Source organism: Schistocerca nitens, chromosome 2 (genome assembly GCF_023898315.1).
Source record: "Schistocerca nitens isolate TAMUIC-IGC-003100 chromosome 2, iqSchNite1.1, whole genome shotgun sequence".
In the NCBI taxonomy this organism is placed as follows: domain Eukaryota; kingdom Metazoa; phylum Arthropoda; class Insecta; order Orthoptera; family Acrididae; genus Schistocerca; species Schistocerca nitens.
This window is the reverse complement of record NC_064615.1, coordinates 1166844970-1166868832: the sequence shown is the minus strand read 5'-3', so window position 1 is coordinate 1166868832 and position 23863 is coordinate 1166844970. Positions and strand designations below refer to the sequence as shown.

The 23863-nt window shown below is 46.6% G+C and overlaps 1 protein-coding gene across 1 annotated transcript in view; it reads left to right on the top strand.

The window, feature by feature from the left end:
* LOC126235629 (Down syndrome cell adhesion molecule-like protein Dscam2) overlaps window positions 1-23863 on the top strand; it is a 197811-nt gene that overhangs the window by 62653 nt on the left and 111295 nt on the right. The window contains exons 5-8 of the mRNA XM_049944340.1: window positions 11593-11848; window positions 15807-15965; window positions 16142-16426; window positions 23606-23777. Of these exons, the coding sequence (XP_049800297.1) occupies window positions 11593-11848; window positions 15807-15965; window positions 16142-16426; window positions 23606-23777 (872 nt within the window). The remainder of the gene's footprint in view (window positions 1-11592; window positions 11849-15806; window positions 15966-16141; window positions 16427-23605; window positions 23778-23863) is intronic.

The following is a 23863-nucleotide window of genomic DNA, read 5'->3' as shown; positions in this document are numbered from 1 at the left end:
GAATTTAGCCATTAAATGGAACAACATATTACAAATCACTTAACTTCTAATAAATTGCCATTGCTGACGAAGATCTGGCGCAGCACCCCCAACGCTCTCCCGAACCGACGGCTGCCAGCCGCTACAACGGACGCAGGAAGGAGCGCCGATCTCCCGTCTCACGGCGTCGCAGCTCGCACCATGCAGGCCGATGTCGTGGGTTGGCCCGTGCAGCTCTGGGGTCGGCGGCGAAGCCACTACTCCTCGCTATACGGTGCGGCCCTCTGGTTGCCGCGTGGCCACCTCGCATGCGCCGACGCTCAAGACGAACAAGGCATCTTGTGTCTCGGTGCACGACCGACCAACCGATCGATCCAACCGGCCTTAAGGTCGATCCGAACAACAGACATCCTGGCATTCCAGACGGCACACCGACATTGACTAAGCGATCACTCGCGCGGACCCACCCCTGCAGGGGAAACATGCCCTCAGGCTACCCGACATCCCTGCCCCGGGAAGAGACCGACCAACCGATCAATCCAACCGCCAGTGTCCATTGCCTGACCAAACTCGAGCAGACTGGCGGCCTAACGCATACTAGCACTCCGGACGACGGACAGACACTGACTGCCCCACACTGACCCGGCTGACCAACTGACCGACTCGCCGAGACTGACAGACTGCCCCCAGACTCCCTCCGACTCAGACAGACTCTCGAGCAGACTGACCCTTTGCCGAGTTTTTTTTTTTTTTCTTTATTGAATTTCAATTCCCCCCGAAGAGGGCGGGCTGGCAGCAGCTCAGTATGCCGCTCTTCAGCCTACAGACTTTGTTAGAAAGATGAAGAAAATAAATAATAAAAACAGGCGATAAAATCGGAGACTTAAAGAGGAACATGGCGAAAAGAAATCGTGGAACTTAAAACAAAGAACAGAGGGATGATGATGCTAATAAAATACATACGGCGCAGACAGGTAAAACAATAGACAGACAATTAAAAAGCACGGCGACAGTCTGGTTTCTGTTCGCAAAAGACATGAAATTCACACCTAGCGACAGCATGGTTTCTGTTCGCAACACGAGAAAGACGAACAACACTGAATAGTCACTGGAACACTGCACTAAAAAGTTGGCAAATGTGACATACCACAGCCGAGAGCAGGTGGGGGAAACTGGACAGATGATGGGAAAATAAAAAAAAGGGGGAAAGGAGAGTAAAAGCGAATGGGGGGGAGCCGGCAAAGGAGCTGATGGAGGATGAGGACCCATAAGAGGGGTGGGGGGCGCTGGGCAGACGCGACAGGGAGTGGGGCAGGCAGAGGAGGGGAATACAAAAGGACTCGAGGGGTGGGGGGTAGAAGGGAGGTAGGGAGAGGTTTAGTGGGGAGAAAACAGGATGGAGGGGAGGAAGAGGGAACCCAGGGAAAGGACAGAGGAAAGGAGCGGGAGTGAGGATCAGAGTTGATAGGAGGGATAAATGGAGGGACATAGGGCATCATCCGGGAGGGGGAGTTGATGGAAGCCACCTTGGGAAAGGAGATGTAGGGTGTAGAGATGGAGGGTAGGGGGGACACAACGGTGAAGACGTGGCAGGGGCCTTTGCCGAGCTCATGGCGCCCCTTAAATGCACGTGAACAGGCAACGTTTCCCCTTTCCCGCCAGAGGGAGACACCAAAGCTGCAATTGCCACAGCGGCGCCACCGCCAGAAACGGAGGGCGACTGGTTTACACTACGCGCTGGGGCGCGTTCTTCAAAACAGTAAGTAAACTTTACTACGGCTCACTAGTCACAGAGGGCAGATGGTAGCATTATCAGTGGACTGTATGCAAAGCCTGACGGGAAAGGGGAGGGGGGGAGGGGAAGACGCGGAAAACAGTGCAGTCGTCGTCGTAATGTGGATATGCAACCATTTATCTTACATCCAAAAAGGGCATGATCGTAGGATTTCGGTAAAGACTGGAAGCATTTCCGAAACAGCTAAGTCAGTAAACCATTCGCTTGACATTAAAGTACACCATGAATGGCAGAATGCCTCTATCCAAAACCAGTGTCGAGGCAACAACTGTGGTGTTTCACGAACCATAGATGACAGGGGTGAACCACGGCTACCTAGATGTGTACGGGCGAATAGACGTCCAACTATTGACCTACTGACCGCCCAGATGAGACAAGGAGCTACGAACAGTCTCTTCTCAACGACCGTTCAGCGAACGTTGCTGTACAAGGGCCTCTGCACTAGGCGCCTAGTTCACGCACCCACTGCTGTTTATTGCCGACCAAGACTGGAATTTGCACTTGGATAGCGCAACTGGACGCCCATTGAGTGGCAAGCAGTGGCTTTTTCAGATGGCAGATAACCTTTGAGGTGTACGGCGTGGAACGTCTGAAAGCACAAATCCTGCAACAATCGTAAGGGTCCAGGCCGTGTAAGGGAGCATTATAGTCTGGGAAAAGTTTTCGTGGCTTTCCCTTGGTGAACTCGACATTCTGGGAGACACAGCAGAGAAACACAACTATGTATCTATCCTTGGGTACCTTGTCCACCCATACACCCACTTTGTTTTTCCTCGGCACGATGATATCTACCATCAGGACAATGCAGTGTGTCACACACATCGCAGTGTATGTACGTGGTTTGATGAGCACCAGAATGAGTGTACCGTATTCTCATGGCCACCAAATACATACAAGCATCTCTCCATTACAAATTCACCATTTCTTAGTGCATCAAAATCTGTTCTGTCAATCGATCTTCTTTTATGCATGTCTGTCCGTAAATTTCTTCGGTTCAGTGACTCCTCATTACTTTTTCTTGCCTGAACTTTTAAATGTCTATGTTTGACTTACAGGCAAATTCCATTAGAAAAGACTTCCTAATATTTAAATTTATTCTGATGTTGAAAAACTTCTCTTCTTCAGAAGCGTTTTTCTTGCTAGTCACAGACCGCAGTTTGTATCCTCTCTACTTCGGCCATCATCAGATATTTTGCGGACGAAATACCAGAACACAACTACTACGTTAAATGTCGTATTTCCTAATCTAATTCTCCCATTATCTTGAAAAGAACAACATTAACAAATCGAACTGGACACACGCAGACTGGTTGTTTTGAAAATAATTTATTGTCAGTACAATTACAATAATTTGCAACAAAATGAAATGTTTCCGCCGGGATCGGTCATCTTCAGATGAAACATATGCTGGGTTCAACCTCACCATAGCGGAAACCACAATGTGAATGTGTTTTATTATCTGAGGGTGGCCAATCCCAGCCGAAACCAGCTATTTCGTTTGAAATTATTCTAATTCTGCTGAAAAATAAAGAATTTTTCTACAGAATCGATTGATGTAATATGACAACGCAGTCTTAGCCTTGTTTTACTTTTGTTAGTGTTTCTCTTGTAGTCTCTTTTGAAGAACCTGTCCGTTCGCTTCAACTGCTTTTCCAAGTTCATTGACGTCTATGAGAGACTTACTAGTCGTCAGCAAATCTCAAAGTTTTTATGTTCAAATGGCTCTGAGCACTATGGGACTCAACTGCTGTGGTCATAAGTCCCCTAGAACTTAGAACTACTTAAACCTAACTAACCTAAGGACAGCACACAACACCCAGCCATCACGAGGCAGAGAAAATCCCTGACCCCGCCGGGAATCGAACCCGGGAACCCGGGCGTGGGAAAGTTTTTATGTATTCTCCCTGAATTTTAATACCGATTCGAAATTACCCATTGGTTTGCTTCACAACCTGATCAACATATAGGTCGAATAAAATCAAGGATGGGTTGCAACCCCGTCTAACTTTTCCATGTCAAGCGACTGCAGTTGTGTTTCATTCCGACTACCCTACAGAATTCCAATGAACAGTCGACTCAACACTATGAAAAGCCTTCTCTAAATCTAGAAAGCTGCCTTTCTGTAACCTAAGATGAATGGTAGGGTAAGTACTGCCTCGCCTATTTCTACACTTCTCGGGAACTCAAACCGATAGCGAGGTCGTCTTCTGCCAGTATTTCAATTTTTCTGTGAATGCTTCGAGCCAGGATTTTTCTACCATGACTCATTAAACTGACAGTTCGGTAATGTTCACATTTATCAGCAGCTGCCTTTTTAGGTATTGGTATTCTCACATTCTTCCGGAAGTCTGAAGGTGTCTCACCTATCTCACAAAAACCAAAAAGCAAAGCAAAGCTCCGCGTTTTGACCCAGATGGCCGAATCGAGATCGACGGACCGCCTTGACATTCTCTGCCAATGACGCCATTTGGATGCGATACGGAGGGCCGTTAGCACTAGGACTGTTGATATTTTTAAAAGCATAAGGAATCCGATATATCGATATTTAAGAATGTAACAATCGGCCCTCAATATATCGAAAATTGTATCGGTATAGAGACGAAAAAATATCGACGTAACTGCCTATAAAAATATCGGCTGCATATTGGAAATATACTCCCGGTTTCAGAGCTGTACATTTCGGTATTGATTTATTATTAGATAGTCTCCACATCAACGAGCTAGCAGCCTGCTCATCCCCTTAGAGCAAGAACTGAAAGGAGTACGATGCTTGCTCACCCTTGGCGATTACCACTTTGCTAACAATGGTAACTGCAAGTAGGTGGCATAAGAGAAGGTGTCCGATAGGTTCGTTTTGCCGTTTCGTCACATACCGGATTTGTCCGGAGCACTTCATATGGACTGTCCTGCTTTTTTTTTAATTTCTGCAGACGCCAGAGACCTAGTACGTGTAGTGCCAAAATTGCGTGTCCCCCCATGAACCATGGACCTTGCCGTTGGTGGGGAGGCTTGCGTGCCTCAGCGATACAGGTAGCCGTACCGTAGGTACAACCACAACGGAGGGGTTTCTGTTGAGAGGCCAGACAAACGTGTGGTTCCTGAAGAGGGGCAGCAGCCTTTTCAGTAGTTGCAAGGGCAATAGTCTGGATGATTGACTGATCTGGCCTTGTAACAATAACCAAAACGGCCTTGCTGTGCTGGTACTGCGAACGGCTGAAAGCAAGGGGAAACTACGGCCGTAATTTTTCCCGAGGGCATGCAGCTTTACTGTATGATTAAATGATGATGGCGTCCTCTTGGGTAAAATATTCCGGAGGTAAAATAGTCCCCCATTCGGATCTCCGGGCGGGGACTACTAAAGAGGATGTCGTTATCAGGAGAAAGAAAACTGGCGTTCTACGGATCGGAGCGTGGAATGTCAGGTCCCTTAATCGGGCAGGTAGGTTAGAAAATTTGAAAATGGAAATGGATAGGTTAAAGTTAGATATAGTGGGAATTAGTGAAGTTCGGTGGCAGGAGGAACAAGACTCCTGGTCAGGTGACTACAGGGTTATAAACACAAAGTCAAATAGGGGTAATGCAGGAGTAGGTTTAATAATGAATAGGAAAATAGGAACGCGGGTAAGGTACTACAAACAGCTTAGTGAACGCATTATTGTGGCCAAGATAGATACGAAGCCCACACCTACTACAGTAGTACAAGTTTATATGCCAACTAGCTCTGCAGATGACGAAGAAATTGAAGAAAGGTAAGATGAAATAACAGAAATTATTCAGATAGTGAAGGGAGACGAAAATTTAATAGTCATGGGTGACTGGAATTCGAGTGTAGGAAAAGGGAGAGAAGGAAACGTAGTAGGTGAATATGGACTGGGGCTAAGAAATGAAAGAGGAAGCCGCCTGGTAGAATTTTGCACAGAGCACAACTTAATCATAGCTAACACTTGGTTTAAGAATCATGATAGAAGGTTGTATACATGGGAGAACCCTGGAGATACTAAAAGGTATCAGATGGATTATATAATGGTAAGACAGAGATTTAGGAACCAGGTTTTAAATTGTAAGACATTTCCAAGGGCAGATGTGGACTCTGACCACAATCTATTGGTTATGACCTGTAGATTAAAACTGAAGAAACTGCAAAAAGGTGGGAATTTAAGGAGATGGGACCTGGATAAACTGAAAGAACCAGAGGTTGTACAGAGTTTCAGGGAGAGCATAAGGGAACAATTGACAGGAATGGGGGAAAGAAATACAGTAGAAGAAGAATGGGTAGCTTTGAGGGATGAAGTAGTGAAGGCAGCAGAGGATCAAGTAGGTAAAAAGACGAGTGCTAGTAGAAATCCTTGGGTAACAGAAGAAATATTGAATTTAATTGATGAAAGGAGAAAATATAAAAATGCAGTAAATGAAGCAGGCAAAAAGGAATACAAACGTCTCAAAAATGAGATCGACAGGAAGTGCAAAATGACTAAGCAGGGATGGCTAGAGGACAAATGTAAGGATGTAGAGGCTTATCTCACTAGGGGTAAGATAGATACTGCCTACAGGAAAATTAAAGAGACCTTTGGAGATAAGACAACCACTTATATGAACATCAAGAGCTCAGATGGAAACCCAGTTCTAAGCAAAGAAGGGAAAGCAGAAAGGTGGAAGGAGTATATAGAGGGTCTATACAAGGGCGATGTACTTGAGGACAATATTATGGAAATGGAAGAGGATGTAGATGAAGATGAAATGGGAGATAAGATACTGCGTGAAGAGTTTGACAGAGCACTGAAAGACCTGAGTCGAAACAAGGCCCCCGGAGTAGACAACATTCCATTGGAACTACTGACGGCCTTGGGAGAGCCAGTCCTGACAAAACTCTACCATCTTGTGAGCAAGATGTATGGGACAGGCGAAATACCCTCAGACTTCAAGAAGAATATAATAATTCCAATCCCAAAGAAAGCAGGTGTTGACAGATGTGAGAATTACCGAACTATCAGTTTAATAAGTCACAGCTGCAAAATACTAACACGAATTCTTTACAGACAAATGGAAAAACTGGTATAAGCCGACCTCTGGGAAGATCAGTTTGGATTCCGTAGAAATGTTGGAATACATGAGGCAATACTGACCCTACGACTTATCTTAGAAGAAAGATTATAAGGAAAGGCAAACCTACGTTTCTAGCATTTGTAGACTTACAGAAAGCTTTTGACAATGTTGACTGGAATACTCTCTTTCAAATTCTAAAGGTGGCAGGGGTAAAATACAGGGAGCGAAAGGCTATTTACAATTTGTACAGAAACCAGATGGCAGTTATAAGAGTCGAGGGACATGAAAGGGAAGCAGTGGTTGGGAAGGGAGTAAGACAGAGTTGTAGCCTCTCCCCGATGTTATTCAATCTGTATATTGAGCAAGCAGTAAAGGAAACAAAAGAAAAATTCGGAGTAGGTATTAAAATCCATGGAGAAGAAATAAAAACTTAGAGGTTCGCCGATGACATTGTAATTCTGTGAGAGACAGCAAAGGACTTGGAAGAGCAGTTGAACGGAATGGATGGTGTCTTGAAGGGAGGATATAAGATGAACATCAATAAAAGCAAAACGAGGATAATGGAGTGTAGTCGAATTAAGTCGGGTGATGTTGAGGGGATTAGATTAGGAAATGAGATACTTAAAGTAGTAAAGGAGTTTTGCTATTTGGGGAGCAAAATACCTGATGATGGTCGAAGTAGAGAGGATATAAAATGTAGACTGGCAATGGCAAGGAAAGCGTTTCTGAAGAAGAGAAATTTGTTAACATCGAGTATAGATTTAAGTGTCAGGAAGTCATTTCTGAAAGTATTTGTATGGAGTGTAGCCATGTATGGAAGTGAAACATGGACGGTAAATAGTTTGGAGAAGAAGAGAATAGAAGCTTTCGAAATGTGGTGCTACAGAAGAATGCTGAAGATTAGATGGGTAGATCACGTAACTAATGAGGAGGTACTGAATAGGATTGGGGAGAATAGGAAATTGTGGCACAACTTGACCAGAAGAAGGGATCGGTTGGTAGGACATGTTCTGAGGCATCAAGGGATCACCAATTTAGTATTGGAGGGCCGCGTGGAGGATAAAAATCGTCGGGGGAGACCAAGAGATGAATACACTAAGCAGATTCAGAAGGATGTAGGTTGCAGTAGGTACTGGGAGATGAAGAAGCTTGCACAGGATAGAGTAGCATGGAGAGCTGCATCAAACCAGTCTCAGGACTGAAGACCACAACAACAACAACAACAACAATATGTTAGTGTCCCTATATGTTAGTGGTTGCTAATTGATATCTACATTCTATTCTAAAACTACTAGAACCTAATAACTACTAAGTGTGTTAGTGACACACCTATCTCCGTAATCCAGGTGCGCGGTGGAGCTCGACCGTAACGTCGATCGTCCATTCCACGCCCGGCGGTAATGGGCAGGTCAATTCTTTTGATTCAGAGACCATTCTGGACCCTTATAAACTCCATCAGATTCTTTTGTGATGCCTAGTTTGCCAAGTGTTTAAGTATCTGGAAGGTATCGTCGCGTCTAAGTAAGGGAAAGGTGTCACTTAGTTCGGTGGCCACATCGTCGTATGTCGGGCACTCGTAGATCATGCGATCAGGAGTGCCTCCTTCAGCGCCACAGTCACGCGCTGGTGTAGCCCGTTTACCAAAACGATATAAATATGTCGGATAAGGTCCATCTCCTGTAAGGAAGTGCAGTAGACCCCTATTCGGCTTAAAGTATCCCAGCTGTAATCTTTCTCTAACGTCAAACAACAGTTGGAAAACCCTCCATCCTGTTTCCTCATTTTCCCACGACTCTTGCCATAAATCCTCTCCTCTTCTGCTGATTGCAAATTTGTCTCCCACCCGTACCCCCATAATCTCCATAGTCTTTTCAACTTTTCCCTTGGTTACCCAATACCAAAGCCCCCACCCCAGGCGTTGTTCACTACGTCCAACAGAGCGTAACACCATATTCCGCTGCAACCTCATCACAGCCATGGAAGGCAACACCCTCGTGAGCCTGTGCGCCCAAACTACGGCCCCATATCCAACTATAGAGGTTAATATGCTATTGTGGTTAAGTCTCATTAAGTCGGGTAGCATCTTTTGTGCACGGTGTTAGTTACAATGCTTAAAACTTCTACAAATCGTTGGGCTACGGTATTTATATGGGCTGTAAATTTCCATTTTTCGCCAATAATTACCCCTAGATATCAGGCCTCGCGGCGCCGAAGAACTAGTGTTCCCTCTATCCTCGTAGTGTGATTCCTAATTAAACTACTTCTAAGCAGCAAATATGTCGACTTATTTGGTTTGATCTCCATTTTGGATTTGTGGCACCATTCATCAAGTGATGACATTGCCCATTCCACTTTAGGCTCTAAGTCCTCGCAGCTACGGCCACCAACAGCATGAGGAGGTCGTCTGTTTGGGCCATCACCTCTAGCACGTCGTCACTAAATTGTTGTTTTATAGCAAGAGCTCCACATATTGCAAAAGGGTGACCCCAGGACAGAGCCCTGTGGACAACCTTTGTCGATTGTTTTACTTATTTTTTCGCTAGGCCTCTCCTCACAATAGCTCCTCAGACAGCCATAGAGGGTCCACGGACACTCCTTCCGTCGCAAGCTGGAGAAGAGCGAGGGCCACCACAGGTTGTCAAAGGCGCCACTGATATCCACCATAATGCCAACCACGTACTTATGTGGATTTGAGCTGTAGACCTCGGCCGCCAGGGCGATTGCGTCAGACGCCGATAGTCCCGGCCAAAAGCCAAACGGCCTCTCGATCATCCTGCACAACACCCTGTCTGCCGCCAGTCAGTCAACCATTAGCCTCTCAAATATTTCCCCCAGAACATCTAGAGGACGTATTGGCTTACAGGACTTGGCTTCCATTGGATCTTTATCTTTTCCCTTCTTTATGACGACAAAATTTGCCTTTTTCCAAATTTTAGGAAATTTTCCAACCCGCAGGCACTCGTTATAAAGCCTAGTAAGAGGTTCAATTAGCTGAGGGGCGAGGAACTGCACCACCTCCGCTGCAATGCCGTCTGACCTCGGAGCCTTCGCCCCTTTTTATGGATTTTTCATGTGCCGCCACCTCTTCCGCAGAAAAGGGGTACATCACGGTGTTGTTAGTGTATTCAGGAAGATCCTCCCTGCGGATCTGACGCTGGATTTCCGTGTCCTCATGCTCGTCATCATCTAGTTCATCAGAGTCCGAAGGAGGACCTCAGCTGTCTCCTGCCAGGACCCTGTGATCCGGCGCCATCGCTAATGGTCGACAGAACCGTGGGAGATCACATTTTTTCCCTGTTCAGCTGATAGGGGACTCCCCAAGGGTCAGTGGCTAGCTGGTGCAGCACATACTTTTCCCAACTCTTATTTCTCACTTCCTTTAGTTCCTTCTGGAACAACTCCTTGGCATCACGATACCTTTGTAACCAGAACTGCTTTTCACTCCAGACGACACCTCGCTGGTAGTACCTCCTCCCCCTTCTTACAGACTGATGCACACCTATAAGGTCTGCAGACCATGGGAATGGAGAGGCTGCAACGGCTCTCCTCCTGGTTGGTACAGAAGCGTTCATCACTCCAACTACTGATCGCACCAGCTCCTCGGCATATCTATCAACATCTTCGTCACCTTCTGACAATGGAGGAACTTCACACTCCCGAGCTATGCGTTCCCAATCGGTTTTCTTGAAGCTAAATTAAACCTCCCACCCCATGAGGCACTCCCCGTCGCTTGAGGTGAACACAATCTGGTTATGGTCACTTTTTGTGACCTGATCGAGGACTCTACAATCCCTAATGTTGCCAATGACACTGGGCGTTGATAGAGTTACATCTAGTTTGGTTCCTGCTCCACCTCCAACCCTATAGGTGGGGGTGTTCCCAGGTCTATTTGCGACAACTAGTTGTAAAGCCATTATGAGCTCTTCGACTCTCTCTCCATTTGCATCTCGAGTGCCACTGAACCATAGGAGGGATTTAGCATTCATGTCGGATTTTACAGTAATCTTGCGCCTCCGCAACGCCGTGGTGAGTCCTGTAAGGTGATCTTGGTAATCTTCAAACTTACCTCAATATTGGAAGTACGTGTTTACGATGTAGACAAGTCCGGCAGCTCACACAAGTTCGACGACTTGGCAGTGACCATCTGACAAATGTGACAGGACTGTGACACGTAGTGCCTTATTGACTACGATTAGTGCTGCTTTTGGCTCATCCCCTTCAAATATTTATCGAAAACTGGGAAAAAATATAACATTAAATAAAAATATCATCACCCGATATAGCCATTTCGATAACTATATATCGACATATCGTGGAGGAATATCAGCTTGTATATCGATATTTTTAAAAAACTACGGCATTGGCGATATATCGATACTCTATCAACAGCCCATGTTAGCACACCGCTCTTCCAGTCGTGTAGGCTTCCTTCACCTTCGGGTCACTACTTCAGTATAGAGCAGCTCCTCAGTTCACCTGTCGAAGCTGAATGCACCCTGTTGCAGTCCTCTCATTAACGGCAAATCCTTGACACTAGCGAGAATAGAATCAGGATTCTACTCATAGCACCCAGATACGCTGACCACTGAGCTACGGAGGTGCACACCTTGTATGCCAGGTGCAATAGTTTTATCGTGCCTGGTTTCTCTTACTGTTGATTTTAATTGTCACAAGATTTCTGATAAGAGGGAGGCTAGCAGTGATACGGACTGAAGAGAGATTACAGCGAGGTGATCGCTTGTGGCACGAGCTGTGACACTGTGACGGCGTTGCAGGTGAGCGTGGAGGCGGGCCGCGCCTCCGTGGTGGGCCGCCTGCGGCTGTGGGCGGCGCGCCCGCACGAGGGCGGCGTCTACGAGTGCGTCGCCAGCAGCGCGGCCGGCGCCGCCTCCCACGCCGCCCCCCTGCGCGTGCTGGGGCCGCCGCACGTCGCACCCATGCCGGACCGCAGGGTCGTCGCCCACGCCGACGCCGCCTTCCACTGCCACGTCACCGGCTTCCCCATCAGCGAGATACGCTGGCAGAGGGAAGGTTAGCACCAGCCCACATGTAAATTTCTCCCCACAAATCTTTCCTGTAGGAAGCACTAAATACGCTGGTGTCCAGAATTAAAGCAACGAACTGCTACTTCCCTAGCCTGTGTCTAACCCACAATATAACCATAAAAACTGTTAATACACACAAAAAAAGTTCTGAATTTCTGTAGTTCCGAGAGTTACGGAGCCTGTACTGAAAATTGGAATAGAGATCAACATAAACATCATTTCCGCCCATTTTATTGCTCATGATAAACACACATCGCATGTTGTACCACCATAGAGTGAAACCCCCACAGGTGATGGTCCAGATTACTGTACACACCTGTACCCCCACACCCAGTAGCAAGTCCTCTTACACTGATGCATGCCTGTATTCGTCGTGGCATGCTATCCACAAGTTCATCAAGGTACTGTTGGTCCATATTGTCCCACTCCTCAGCGGCGATTGGGCGTGGATCCTTCAGATTTGTTGGTGGGCCACGTGGTCCATAAACAGCCCTTTTCAATCTATCCCAGGCATGTTCGATAGGGTTCATGTCTGAAGTACGTGCTGGCCACTCTACTCAAGCGATTTTGTTATCCTGAAGGAAGTCATTCACCAGGTGTGCGGGACGGGGGCACGAATTGTCGTCCATGAACACGAATGCCACGCCAACATGCTGCCGATATGGTTGACTATCGGTAGGAGGATGGCATTCACTTATCGTACAGCGCCTTCATGACCATCAGCGGCGTACGTCGGCCCACATAATGCCATCCCAAAACAGCATGGAACCTCCACATGTTGCACTCGCTGGACAGTGTGTCTGAGGCGTTCAGCCTGACCTAATTTCCCCTAAACACGTCTCCGACGATATTGTCTGGTCGGAGGCATATGCGACACACATCGGTGAGAACGTGATGCCAATCCTGAGCAATCCGTGCGGCATGTTGTTAGGCCCATCTGTACTGCGCTGCAGTAGTAGCCTTGGGCGGCCTGAGCGAGGCATGTCATCGACAGTTCCTGTCTCTCTGTATCTCCTCCATGTCCGAGCAACATCGCTTTGTTTCACTCCGAGACGCCTGGATACTTCCCTTGTTGAGAGGCCTCCCTGGCACAAAGTATATCGATGAAATCTGTTTCTGTCTTCAGCTAATGTAAGTGACGTCATTCGACCAAAGTTGCTGTAATTATAACACAATCAAACAATATCGACAAGATTCGTGTTATACTGTTTTACTGTTTTATATATAATATACTGCATATTAGCATCTGAAAGAGTTCATATGCGTTTTTTAATCATCTAGTCCGAGAGTAGATATGCCCAGTTCATGGACTGGGATAATTTTTAGCATTTTCCTTGTGAGGCAATATTTTCTGTAAGTCTGTAGACTTTCTTGGCCGTTGTCACTAAAGTTAAAAATTCTGGGTTGTTAGGTCGCGACATATTTCCTCTAAAATAATTGACGTTTCGATCCTTCTGCTGGGATCTTCTTCAGGATCTTCCGGTGTCCACTATTGTTCCAGAAAGAGGGAATGGATCAATAGTGTCCTGGACCAGAGCGTTACCATGATTTTGCTCTACCAATGAATGCGAGGCTGTATGCACCTCACAGAGCGGGCTGCGCTATCATTCAAAGCAGTTGTAGAGACGATTGTGTGGCTAGTGTTTGACACAAGTCGCATGAGCCCGCCATCAACATTGTACGGGGTGACAATTACTGAATTATATGAAAAAACGTAAATTAGTTACAAACTACGGCGTGCACACACTTTATTCAACATGTAAACGTCACTACAGATATTCTGATTTAGGTTATGACATTTTCGATATGCCTGCCATCATTAGCGATGATGTGGCGCAGACGAATAGCGAAATTCTGCGTGACTCGCTGAAGTGTCGGAACATCGATACTGTCGATGACCTCCTGATTTGCTGTTTTCAGCTCAGCATTGGTTTTGGGGTTATTGTACACCTTGTCTTTAATACAGTCCCACACAAAGGAGTCGCACGTGTTCAGATCCTGAGAATATGGCGGCCAATCGCGGCCCATGCCAGTGGCCTCTGGGTACCCCAGAGTCAGAAGGCAGTCCCCAAAGTGCTCCTCGGGGACATCAAACTCTCTCTTGCTTCAGTAAGCTCGAGCTCCGACTTGCATGAACCTCATGTTGTCGAAATCAGGGTCACTGTGGATAATGGAGATGAAATCATCTTCCAAAACCTTCATGTACAGTTCGGCAGTCACCGTGCCATCAAGGAATATCGCACCGATTATTCCGTGACGACACTGCACACCACACAGTCACCCGTTGAGGGTGAAGGGACTTCTCGATCGCGAGATGCCGATTCTCAGTCCCCAAAGTGCGCAAATTTTGCTAATTGATGTACCCGTCCAAACGAAAGTGGGCTTCGCCGCTAAACCAAACCATATTCATATAAAAGTCCTTTTTGTCAATTCTGTGGACAATAGTGTTGGCGAAAAACAAGCGCTTTTCCATGGCCTTGGGGCTTAATGGCCGATGTGACTGAATTTTGTATGGGAAGAGATGCAGATCTTCAACAATTTGTTGCAGTGTCTCCCGTTAATTCTCACCTGTTGTGCAGCCCGTCTGATTGATTTCCGCTTTCACCCCTTTTTGAACGACCGACATTGCCAACATTGACATCGCGAACACTACCCCTTCTCTCAAACTTGCGAATCAAATTCTTGATTTTTAGCACACTTGGACCGGCTGCCTTCAGCTTGGACTCGGCCTTTGAGCCGCGGTTGGGATCCCATAGTAGGCCTTCACAAGCACTATACCCTCAGGTACGCTGTACGTGCAATTGGCAGACAACAACAAGGTACGTGCGCATGCGCATTCTAATTCCCATCACTCCCCGCGGCCAACAGTGCAGATTGAACCTCCTAATGCAAACTGTTCAGAAGTTATGATGATTTTATTTCATGTAGTTCAATAATTGTCACGCTGTACGTATCAAGGTGAGGCCGCGAGTCCAGGGGTTCTCAACATCTCAGGTCCGACTGTGAACATGCAGGAACTACATAGTAACAGCTGGCTGACGGTACGATAGAAAGCGAGCGGACTGAGCATACGTTCCTTAGCGGTTCTCCGTAGAAGGCCTGTAATTCCCTCGCCAAATACGCGGTAGGACTTATGGGTTTGCACATCTAATGTGTTCGGGGAAAATTTTTTGCCAACAGTTCGAGGAGGAAAATTATTTCTTGAGGTAGGGATCGAAATTAAATTTAGTCCCGTTGGGTGACATTTGCAGGACAAGTAGAAATATATTATTTACACACAGCTGCCTCATGACGTGATGCAGATGTGTTCTATCTTGTGTGGTGTATTTGTGCTACACAACAAGAATAATACGAAGTAGGTTACTACATCCGATCTGTAAGATAAATATTTCTGTTCAGGTGCGTCAACAACTACATTCTGTTTCCAACGTCTTGTATATGTTTGCAACTGCATGTTTCATTAACCACGATGTAAAGGCTACATTTAAAAACCATTTGCAGATATTGATTTAGTATTCTAATGACTAAAGTACATTTCTAAACTGTTTTATGTAGTGCAAGACGAGACTGGTATATGTTCTTGTAAGAGTAATTCATTACTACAGCAGAACCCAACAGTTTTATTGAGCCCAAGACTTCTTCTTACTTTGTTTGATGATAACACATTTTTACAAGAAGTACGACGTAATATGCTTAAAAAGTCTTTCTAAGATGCGATGTATACAGTCTGAATGAAGTTTGAAAACAAAATAGTAAGTACAGCAATTACGAAGAACATTACAGGATTTGTGGCTTTCGGAGTATTAAATTAATTATTTGTCAACAAATGTGCAGGTAGATACGTAACAAACTAGGCTTTCTAATATTCCATTTGGCTTACTTAATTTTCCTTTTATACTGAACAATTTAATTCAGGAGCTCACTGACCTAATAACTGCTTTCAGGTATCACGCTACCGGAAAACCACAGACAACAAGTATTCCAAAATGGAACACTCATAATAAGAAACATGCAGAAGCACCTCGATGAGGGAGGTTACGTGTGTGTAGCAACAAATCCTGATGGACTCACGGCTAGAAGCAAGCTCAACATCCAGGTGATGGGTAAGAATGATGACGCTGATTTTAAATCAAGTAATTTAGTGTGAGAAGAATGGAAACGAGATTCAGTGATAAACTAACGTGTACAGTAGATAAACTTGTTACAAGATCACGATAAAAAGACTCTAGAGGCCAGTTATCGTGAAGGTTTATGCGTGCTTTTCATTGACTGCTTACAGAACCTCCTGAGATTGACCCAATAGCGACAAAGCCGGACCTTCAGAAAGGTATGCGGACGCACCTGTCGTGTGTCGTCAGTAAAGGTGACCTGCCCATGGAGATTAGGTGGCTCAAGGACGGCGCGCCCCTCCCAGCGGATGCGGAGGTCAGCCAGAGGCCGGTGGACGACTACTCCAGCACGCTGAGCTTCCGCAGCCTGGCGCCCAGGCACGCCGGGAACTACTCGTGCCACGCCTCCAACGCCGCAGCCTCCAGCCGACACACCGTGCAGCTCGTGGTAAACGGTGAGCGGTCGCTGTGTTACGTGTGCTACGTCGACATACAGACCCAATGGAAAGTGAGCCGCATGGCGGTCTACAAACTCCCAATTCCCTGAAATACTTTGCGATAGCACTCTTTCGAAATCTACCTAGTTACTGTCACTTTATAACCTTCCGACAGGAACCACACCAATTCCTGTCTTGTCCCAACCGCTTCATCCCAGGGAAGACCTTCCACCCTATTTTCTGACTTACACTCCTGGAAATTGAAATAATAACACCGTGAATTCATTGTCCCAGGAAGGGGAAACTTTATTGACACATTCCTGGGGTCAGATACATCACATGATCACACTGACAGAACCACAAGCACATAGACACAGGCAACAGAGCATGCACAATGTCGGCACTAGTACAGTGTATATCCACCTTTCGCAGCAATGCAGGCTGCTATTCTCCCATGGAGACGATCGTAGAGATGCTGGATGTAGTCCTGTGGAACGGCTTGCCATGCCATTTCCACCTGGCGCCTCAGTTGGACCAGCGTTCGTGCTGGACGTGCAGACCGCGTGAGACGACGCTTCATCCAGTCCCAAACATGCTCAAAGGGGGACAGATCCGGAGATCTTGCTGGCCAGGGTAGTTGACTTACACCTTCTAGAGCACGTTGGGTGGCACGGGATACATGCGGACGTGCATTGTCCTGTTGGAACAGCAAGTTCCCTTGCCGGTCTAGGAATGGTAGAACGATGGGTTCGATGACGGTTTGGATGTACCGTGCACTATTCAGTGTCCCCTCGACGATCACCAGTGGTGTACGGCCAGTGTAGGAGATCGCTCCCCACACCATGATGCCGGGTGTTGGCCCTGTGTGCCTCGGTCGTATGCAGTCCTGATTGTGGCGCTCACCTGCACGGCGCCAAACACGCATACGACCATCATTGGCACCAAGGCAGAAGCGACTCTCATCGCTGAAGACGACACGTCTCCATTCGTCCCTCCATTCACGCCTGTCGCGACACCACTGGAGGCGGGCTGCACGATGTTGGGGCGTGAGCGGAAGACGGCCTAACGGTGTGCGGGACCGTAGCCCAGCTTCATGGAGACGGTTGCGAATGGTCCTCGCCGATACCCCAGGAGCAACAGTGTCCCTAATTTGCTGGGAAGTGGCGGTGCGGTCCCCTACGGCACTGCGTAGGATCCTACGGTCTTGGCGTGCATCCGTGCGTCGCTGCGGTCCGGTCCCAGGTCGACGGGCACGTGCACCTTCCGCCGACCACTGGCGACAACATCGATGTACTGTGGAGACCTCACGCCCCACGTGTTGAGCAATTCGGCGGTACGTCCACCCGGCCTCCCGCATGCCCACTATACGCCCTCGCTCAAAGTCCGTCAACTGCACATACGGTTCACGTCCACGCTGTCGCGGCATGCTACCAGTGTTAAAGACTGCGATGGAGCTCCGTATGCCACGGCAAACTGGCTGACACTGACGGCGGCGGTGCACAAATGCTGCGCAGCTAGCGCCATTCGACGGCCAACACCGCGGTTCCTGGTGTGTCCGCTGTGCCGTGCGTGTGATCATTGCTTGTACAGCCCTCTCGCAGTGTCCGGAGCAAGTATGGTGGGTCTGACACACCGGTGTCAATGTGTTCTTTTTTCCATTTCCAGGAGTGTATTTGCTAGCTGTATTCCAAGCTCTGCCTTCCCCAACAGTTTCTACCCTATGTAGTTCCCACTAGCACCATCGGAGTTATTCCACGACGTCTTAACACATTTCTTATCATCCTGTCCCTTATTTTTGTCTGTGTTCCTTTCTACGCCGGTTCTGCAGAGAACCTCTTCATTCCTTATCTTATCAGTCGATCTAATTTCCAACAAGGTTCTACAGTGCCACATCTCAAACGCTTCGATTCATTTATTTTCCGGTTTCCGACCGGCCCGCTGTTCACTTTGTTTGAATGGTATGCTCCAAAAGAAATGTCCTCAGAAATTTCTTCGTCACGTTAAGTCCGATGTTTGATAGTTACATGTCATCTCTTGGCCAAGGATGCCACATTTTCCTTTTGCTGTCTGCTTCTAATGTAAACTTTTCTCCGTGCGTTTTGTGTGATTTTGTTTACAGCCGCGGCTATACGATTGACACAAGTGAATATTATTGGGTAAAACACTTATTTAAATTCTTTAAATTATAAAGTTGTAAGTTGAAACGTTAAAATTTTGTGCCTCTTTTTATGAATCTGTGAAACTTAAATAATAAAATAGAATTAGATACCTTATTATTTTAAATGTTAATTACACTTACTAGTTACGGTCTTTAAACCCAAGGAATTAGGCTTAATCTCATTCCATTCAGAGAGGATTCCAAAGTTCGTTTACTTCGTTGTCAGCTATTCTGATATTAAGTTTGTCGATAATGTCATTTCTGCTACTTCTCGAAGATATTATTTTCATCGTCAAATCTTATCACTGGCCCGCAGCTCGTGGTCGTGCGGTAGCGTTCTCGCTTCCCACGCCCGGGTTCCCGGGTTCGATTCCCGGCGGGGTCAGGGATTTTCTCTGCCTCGTGATGGCTGGGTGTTGTGTGCTGTCCTTAGGTTAGTTAGGTTTAAGTAGTTCTAAGTTCTAGGGGACTGATGACCATAGATGTTAAGTCCCATAGTGCTCAGAGCCAGCCAAATCTTATCACTGATATCTTTTCACCTGAACTTCCTTCCTATCAACTTTTGTCCTATCCTTGCCTACGCAAATGTTGCCTGCAAATCTACACCCAAATTACACCTCACCCAACAAATTATTGAACGTCTTACATTTCGTCTCATTTTCTGTATCCAATTTTTCGTACCTACCCGCATCCACGTCTTCAATCAGGCTACAAAAATTCCCGGTCTTTCCAAAGAAATGGAATACTTCGGTAGTCATGTATCAAGAGCAAAACCTAATCCTATTGGATCACTGCATCCCCCATCCTCGAGAATCCAGTGACGTCCTAATCACCATATTCCATCTTCAACGTATGGACTTCACTCCTTGTCCTTCCGTAAAGTAATTGATTACTCGTTTTCTTCCCAAACCTAAAACTCAATCCTGTGAACTACCCATACTATCAAGTGTAGTCTCTTCATTGTAAATGAAGGTTGTAACCCAGCCTTTCTCAACAGACGTTCCTACTACCACTTGCATCGCGTCACGTAACCGTTCCCAATACCGATACGTGTTCCATACCTCTTTCCGTTAAATTCCGGCAACAACGAAATGCCATATGTAGAAAATTGAAAGGTGAGCTCACATCGTGGCATGACCAGCCGCTCTGGCGGCACCAGTTCACCATTTATTGTATTTCCTTATCTCGGGACGCGGTCATCAGTACGTGCACAGTTCAGATGTGTAGTCAAAGCGTTCACAGACATCGTTGACTGAGAACAGGTGGCAAGGAGTGACGATCACGCGGGCTGGCGACGTGGGAATGACGAACCTTGTTGGATAGGTGCTTCAGGTGACTCACAATGGGAAGGTGCTAGGAAACGCTTGAAGCACGGTGTCCTAACACTGACGATTTTAAATATGAAACGCTGTGAAACACACATGGAAAAATTCCTTTAACTTGATGTTCCAACTGTTAACTCTTAAACACACATCATAAAAAGTTTTGCATCACCACAGTTCCCAGAATTCCTGCAGACAGACGTTGACTGTTGATATTGTATCACAGACACAGTCCCTTTGACTGTTCAGAGATGTCACTAAACCCGCCCAAAGATGTAAACAACCATGCATGAGCAGCACGTATTAGACGGAGGGGGTCGGACTGCCTATCAGTTCCAGTCGTTCCACCAGGAAGGAGGTATACGGCTCGTGTTGTCTGTAGTTCAACCATGCTCAGACGGTGAATGCCGGGGTTCGATCACGTCCGCATTGTTACTTTGTGCCAAGAAGGCTCTCAACAAGGGAAGTGTCCAGGTGCCTCGGAGTAAACCAAAGCGATGTTGTTTGGACATGGAGATACGAAGAGACAGGAACTGCCGATGATATGCCTCGCTCAGGCCGCCCAAGGGCTAATGCTGCAGTGGATGACCGCTACCTACGGATTATGGCTCGCAGGAACCCTGAAAGCAACGCCACTATGTTGAATGATGCTTTTCGTGCAGCCACAGGATGTCGTGTTACGACTCAAACTGTGCGCAATAGGCTGCATGATCCGCAACTTCACTCCCGACGTCCATGGCGAAGTCTGTCTTTGCAGCCACGACACCATTTAGTGCTGTACAGATGGGCCCAGCAACATGCCGAATGGACCGCTCAGGATTGGAATGATATTCTCTTCACCGCTGAATGTTGCATATGACTTCAACCAGACAATAATCGGAGACATGTTTTGGGTCAACCCGGCTAGGCTGAACGCCTTAGACACACTGGCCAGCGAGTGCAGCAAGGTGGAGGTTCCCTGCTGTTTTGGGGTGGCATTATGTGGGCCGGCGTACGCCGCTGATGGTCATGGAAGGCGCTGTACGATAAGTGAATGCCATCCTCCTACCGACAGTGCAAGCATATCGGCAGCATATTGGCCAGGCATTCGTCTTCACGGACGACAGTTCGCGGCCCCATCGTGCACATCTGGTGAATGACTTCCTTCAGGATAACGACATCGCTCGAGTAGAGTGGCCAGCATGTACTCCAGACATGAACCCTATCGAACCTGGCTGGGGTAGATTGAAAAGGGTTGTTTATGGACGACGTGACCCACCAACCACACAGAGGGATCTACGCGAACGCCTTGGAGGAGTGGGACAATCTGGACCAACAGTGCTTTGATGAACTTGTGGGTAGTATTCCAATAAAGTGGGGCGGAAATAATGTTTATGTTGATCTCTGTTTCAATTTTCTGTAAAGGCTCTCAGAACCGAGGTGATGCAAAACTTTTTTTGATGTGTGTAGTTAACAGAACAAAAGTGGTGCCCAACAAGGAACAGGCAAGAGGCTGTATGACGTTTGAAACTGCTGCACATTAGTACCAGGGGTCTAAATTCGTCTGAAGACGGGCTGACAGATGGATTGCTCCTATCTCCATGTATAAGTACATTTTCATAGCCAGAAGGACTGATTATTTAAGAAATTCTATTACAACTTTTCAAAGCGCAGCTTCGTCATTGATAAATCGAATTTGAATTATCCCAAACAAAAACCGAGTGACATCCCAAAATATAGAATTTTCTTAACAATTGCACTAAACTACTGCTGCACACCGGTATTGCCTTTATGAAGTGCTGGAAGAATTTGACCTGCAAATCGAGAATTTCCCATTAAAAATCTTATATGTTCCCCAACTGAAATTAGAGTCGTTTGATTAAACAGAATGAAAGACAGTACAATGACCTAATTTAAATTTTAGGGTGTTAATTAGTTGGAAATCTGTGGCACTATAAGGCCGAATTTTACATATTTAACCTTGTTGAATTGAGCTAACTGCCAGAACACCTCCAGGTTCAGCAATCACTGGAGCTAATGTCTCACTTCGATGAAAGTAGTCTTTAATTCATTAAGTTCCAACAATTGGCGGCTAACGGGAGCCAGCCGTTTCTCCTTTGAATGTTGGTACTTCATGAGGCTTCCCTCACCCCCCCCCCCCCCACTCCTCCCTCCTCCTACCCGCCCTCACAGTAAGTGCCAAACGGATGCAGTTACCACAGACCCTCCCCGGTCCGGAGGTGGAGAGAGGCGCTGTCGCCGTCGGTGCTAGTCAGTTGGTAGCGTGCAGGTTTGCGCAGTCACCTGTTTCTTTCAAAGCGAGCTAACAAAGTTACGAGTGCACACCGCGCCACTCTCACCGCTCCGTATCTGTGCTGCAAGCTAGATCTCAGTGGAGACTAATAGTCGTCTACGCATCAAGCCATGACTTGCGGAACATTAATTTCAACAACCGGCTCGCGATGTTATTAGTCGTTCATGTCTGCCGAAGCCGCCGCAGCGCTAGATGTAGTCGTGCTGCCGTCTGTACTCCAGACCTCACTGCGAAATCTCATCCTCGTTAGTGTTACCCTTGCCATACAATGCACTTACAAACAGTTGACCTTTGTGAATTACAACTGCAGTGCTTTCAAGTGTTCTGCATGGCACAAATAAGCTATTGTAAGTAATGATTCTGTATACTTCAAGAAGAATACTCAGACGGTACAGCCAGCAGCAGCTCGTGCAGGCAGGGTGAGAGAGTGGCTTCGGGCAGACTGAGTCCGAGGTACGTAAGCGGAAAAACGCATCTCAGATTTCCTCTTTTGAAATTGTGCTTGGTTTTAGACCAATGTTTTGAGTTCGATTATTAATTTTGACAATATGTTTCAAGTGTATTTTTCACACTGGACAGTATTAGTGCCTTTGCTCTCCACCTCCCAACTTCCTCTCTCCCCTATTAACCATCCATTACATATGAATCTGCATGATGCAACATGGGCTTAGTAGAATCCTGAATACCGTTTAATGTGATCGTAAATGTGCTATAGTGTTTTTCTGTTTATTTTACAGATTGTTTCTGTGTTCTTTTAAAAGAAATTTTTAAATTATAGATGCTTCGATGTATGTTATCTAGCTTTATTTATTACTGCTTTGTTGTATTACATTTTATTTCTAGACCTGAAAATGATAATTAAATTGGCCTACATTGGTTATCAAGTGTGACTAAATGCGACTGAGACTGTTACAACCCGGGTTCCCGGGTTCGATTCCCGGCGGGGTCAGGGATTTTCTCTGCCTCGTGATGGCTGGGTGTTGTGTGCTGTCCTTAGGTTAGTTAGGTTTAAGTAGTTCTAAGTTCTAGGGGACTTATGACCACAGCAGTTGAGTCCCATAGTGCTCAGAGCCATTTGAACCATTTTTTTTTACTGTTACAATAAACATTTTAAAAATATTTTAATGAATTTTTAATTGTTTACGCAACGACTGGATAGGGCAAAACGAGCTGCTGCTTGCTTGCACCCTACTAGAGACCGAAAACAACAAAGTGAAAGAAATGTACAAGTGAGAGTAATGTCTCAGTGTTACTTTCAGAACTGCACTCCAAGTGCAACTAATAGACAGTGGTGTACCTAATTCATGCAACACATTACTTGCCAGAAGAGAACGTACGTACAATCCTCTGTGTACCAACATTATTAGCGAAATACAACTGAGGCTGCGAGTAAACAAAATGGTTGTCTGTTTCCCTGGCTTCAGAGCCGCCGTCCTGGAAGAGGCAGCCGAAGGACACGGCGGTGGAGGCCGGCAGGTCTGTGGCGCTGCACTGCTCTGCAGACGGCTCGCCTCCTCCGCGAATCCTCTGGAAGAAGGACGCAGGATCCTCGCCTCCCCATTTCCTGGACGTCAGCCTGCTTATGTCCAACTACAAGTAAGTCTAAGCGAGCTGTTGCGGTAACTCTGGGTGTCTCACGTACTAGGCGAGCAACTTTTCCGGTGCTGCGAAGGAATCAGTAC